The 3,475-nt window shown below is 40.0% G+C and overlaps 1 protein-coding gene across 1 annotated transcript; it reads left to right on the forward strand.

Moving 5' to 3' along the window:
* The first annotated feature begins 1,221 nt into the window (after positions 1–1,221).
* Positions 1,222–3,044, forward strand: LOC134330382 (growth arrest and DNA damage-inducible protein GADD45 gamma-like). The gene is made up of 3 exons (XM_063011487.1): positions 1,222–1,322; positions 1,427–1,631; positions 2,415–3,044. The coding sequence occupies exons 1-3, from the start codon at positions 1,222–1,224 to the stop codon at positions 2,526–2,528; spliced, it is 420 nt and encodes a 139-aa protein (XP_062867557.1). The 3' UTR covers positions 2,529–3,044.
* Positions 3,045–3,475: the final 431 nt, after the last annotated feature.

Below are 3,475 nucleotides of genomic sequence, written 5' to 3' on the forward strand. Positions count from 1 at the left end.
ATCTTAAGTGTTCATATCTTTTAATGCACATGCGTGCACAACTTGCGAAAAAAATCATTGGTAGAAAATCACTTTGCATTGTTGTCATGTGCCATAAATGTGTTTAACTGACTTGTTGTCTAGTTTAGTCTTGAAGTTTTAGACCCTTTAAAACAAATCTTAAACGTTTCTTTTTCTTTTTTTAATCCTCTGCATTGTTTTCATGTGACATAAATGCGTTTCTTTTCTTTTCAAGTTTTAGATTTTTTAATTTTAAAACAAATTTCTTTTTTTCTTCTTTAGTCTTCATATTCTCCAGAGCTCATGTGTGCACAACACAAGCAAAATGTTTTAATTTGGGGGAAATTCACCTTTGCATTGTTGTCATGTGACATAAATATGTCTAACTGACTTTTTTGCTATTAAAGTTTTAGACCCTTTAAAAATCTTGAACTTTTCTTTTTCTTTTTTAGTCGTTTGCATTGTTGTTATGAGACATAAATGTGACTGACTTTTAGATATTTTCCTTTTAAAACAAATCTTATACGTTTCTTTTTTTTCTTTAGTCCTCATATCATCCACTGCATGCTTAGAAAATCGTAGAAAATCACCTTTGCATTGTTGTCGTGAGATATAAATGTATTTAACTGACTTTTAATTTTAAAACAAATGTTGGACTTTAGTTTTTTCTTCTTTAGTCCTCATATCATCTAAAGCACATGTGTGCGCAACTTGAAAAAAAGTTTTATTTGAGGAAAAAACACATTTGCATTGTTGTCATGTGACATAAATATGTTTAATTGACTTTTAATTGAAGTAGATCTTTAAAACAAACTGTGAACGTTTCCTTTTCTTCTTTAGGGTTCATCCAATGCATGCGTGCACAGCTTGCAAAACGCTTCTACATTCGGAAATTAAAAGTCATTAATGCGCAAAACTGAATGCAAAAAAATGCAACACGTGCCATGCAGGAGGCCCTGCACCCTTCTGCAAGATGTTTTTCTTTATTTCTTTTAAATAATTGCATGAAAAAGAGTTTTTATAATTTATTCTTTTATAAGGTTTGTCATGCAGATCTAAAGGCACGCGTCTGTCCGTCTTGTCTCGCCGCAGCCAATCAGAAGGCTCGGTGAGGACGCGTGCCTGCTTCCGACTATAAAAGCCCGACGCGTGCCGAGCAGCACTCACATCTCTTTCCTGTTTCTCTCTCTGTGCTCCGTTCGGATCTTTACTCAGTGCATCATGGTGAATGAAAGCAAAGCTTTGGTGGAGGCTGTGCAGGGTGCTGATGTTGAAGGGCGTGTCACTGTTGGGGTGTACGAGTGCGCCAAAATAATGAACGAGTGAGTATCTGATCTGAATTAGTGCACCGATTTCAGTAGGTTCATGCATTTCATGCACTGCTGCACTGAGCTCATGCACTTTTGTTATGTTTTTTGCTTTGCAGGGACCCGGATAGTGTGTCGTTCTGCGTGCTGGCGATGGATGAGGAGTTCGAGTGCGACATCGCCCTGCAGATCCACTTCACCCTGATCCAGGCTTTCTGCTTCGATAACGATATCAGTATCGTGAGGGTGAACGATGTGCAGCGCCTGGCTGAAATCGTCGGTGCCAAAAGTGAAGATGAGGACTGTCACTGCCTCCTGATCACGGTGTGTATTATCTAAAACATAAACTTATGTATTTGTGTAACTTATGTATGGCTTGGTGGGTAGCACTGTCGCTTCACAGTGACCAGGTGGAGCTGTCCGGGTCCTTTCTGTGGAGTTTGCATGTTCTCCCCGTGTCTGCCTGGGTTTCCACCAGGAGCTCCGGTTTCCTCTCACAGTCGTGCAAGTGAGGTGAACTGGAGATACAAAATTCTCCAAAAATCGTTTGATATTAAAAACTGATTAAGAACCGTTTTGTTTTTAGCTTTATAGTGACACTTAAAGGTTCTAGACAATCCACAGATCTCCTAAAGGACATTTCTGGAACTTTTTGGATGTTCTTTTGGATGATAAAAATAAAATATGGCTTGTTTTGGGCAAGGTGATGAGCATTTCCAACAGGATCATGATGGTTCTGCTGTCCTAAACAATCCTAAACATTTTCAGGTCCTTTCACTTGAACCTTCGGAGTTTCTTTATGAAATGATTAATTTGCTAATGAGAGAACCCAAAGAACTTTAACAGAACTTCCTTTAGGAGCTGTTATTAATTTTGCAACCATTTAAAGTTGAAGAAGGACAAAATTTGCACCAAGAACCTTTGGAGATTGTAGTTAAAACATGGATATTTTAGAACCATTTTAGTTTTGCTATTTGTGCTAGCCAGACAATCTCAAGATCCCCTAAAAGATCTCTCAGGAACCTCAGGCTGGACTTATCCAACATTAGGCAGCATTAGAAACCATCTACATCAAGTTGCTCATGTGTTTCTTTATTTCTCCTCCAGACTCCTGCTGATGGTTCTTGGGAGGACCCGTCTCTGGAGAAGCTGCACATGTTCTGTGAAGAAAGCCGGCGCTCCAACGACTGGCTCCCGGAGATCATCCTGCCCGCTCGTTGATCTGACCCCGGGTCTCACTTCTGGCTGTAACCCTTAAAGCAAATCCATGCATCTTTTAAACAAGGATGATGATGATGATGCTTCATCCCTGGACGCTCCTGAGGAGGCTAACCGGTCCAGGCAGCGCGAGGCAGGCCCGAGCGGCCCCTCGCGGTCTCGTCGCTTCTCGTCCCGTCCATGCCAAGATGGTCCTCCTTCTTTATGTGAACGAGGCCAGGCATGCCACGAGAGCGACCCAGCGGCCCTCATTCTTTGTGCGGATGAGGTTTGGAGAGGAAGGATAAAAGCGAGTTTGTGTTTGTCTACAACGCAGACTTCACCAGTGCGTCAGAGCGGCGTTCAGACGGAAAACGGACTCTTGACATCTAGGACGTTTTTCAGAAAGAACGTGATTGCTGCACGACATAACGTAGCTTATCGTCGGCAATGTGCTTTCCACTTTCCAGAGTTGTCTTATTCTCTAAAGGTTTAACTTTAGAAAGATTTCATGGCAAATTCTAAAGGTTTCACTTTAGAAATATTGAGCATTTTGAAAAAGCAAAAAAAAAAAATGAAACTTTCCTTTACTTTTTTATCTTTCTGTTTATTGTAAACCTTTTGCTGTAGAATTAAACTCAATAAAAATGAAGTAAACTTTACTTTGGTTTTATTTGTTTATTATTAAATTGTTCATTATTTAATTCAAATGCAAACCAAGAAGAATGTACATACTACATATGTTGTAAAAAGATTGGACATATCCCATAATACATGGCTGCCTACCTAGAACTAGTTAAATCCTTTTGCATAGGAGATTCATTCATTGTTTGTTTTTACCACCACTTTATTCTGGTCAGGGTTGCAGTGGGTCTGATTCATCAATTTCAAGGGCAGGAAACACTCTGGACAGGTCGCCAGGGCTCCGTTTTGAGGCTCTGTTCCAATCCACATACTATACAGTGTATTCA

The sequence above is a fragment of the Trichomycterus rosablanca genome, chromosome 16, assembly GCF_030014385.1.
Source record: "Trichomycterus rosablanca isolate fTriRos1 chromosome 16, fTriRos1.hap1, whole genome shotgun sequence".
In the NCBI taxonomy this organism is placed as follows: Eukaryota; Metazoa; Chordata; class Actinopteri; order Siluriformes; family Trichomycteridae; genus Trichomycterus; species Trichomycterus rosablanca.

Coding starts and splice junctions, on each gene's coding strand:
- LOC134330382 (XM_063011487.1), top strand. CDS start 1,222: ATGGTGAATGAAAGCAAAGCTTTGGTGGAGGCTGTGCAGGGTGCTGAT. Junction 1,323..1,426: donor TGCGCCAAAATAATGAACGA/GTGAGTATCTGA, acceptor TTTGCTTTGCAG/GGACCCGGATAGTGTGTCGT. Junction 1,632..2,414: donor GTCACTGCCTCCTGATCACG/GTGTGTATTATC, acceptor TTTCTCCTCCAG/ACTCCTGCTGATGGTTCTTG.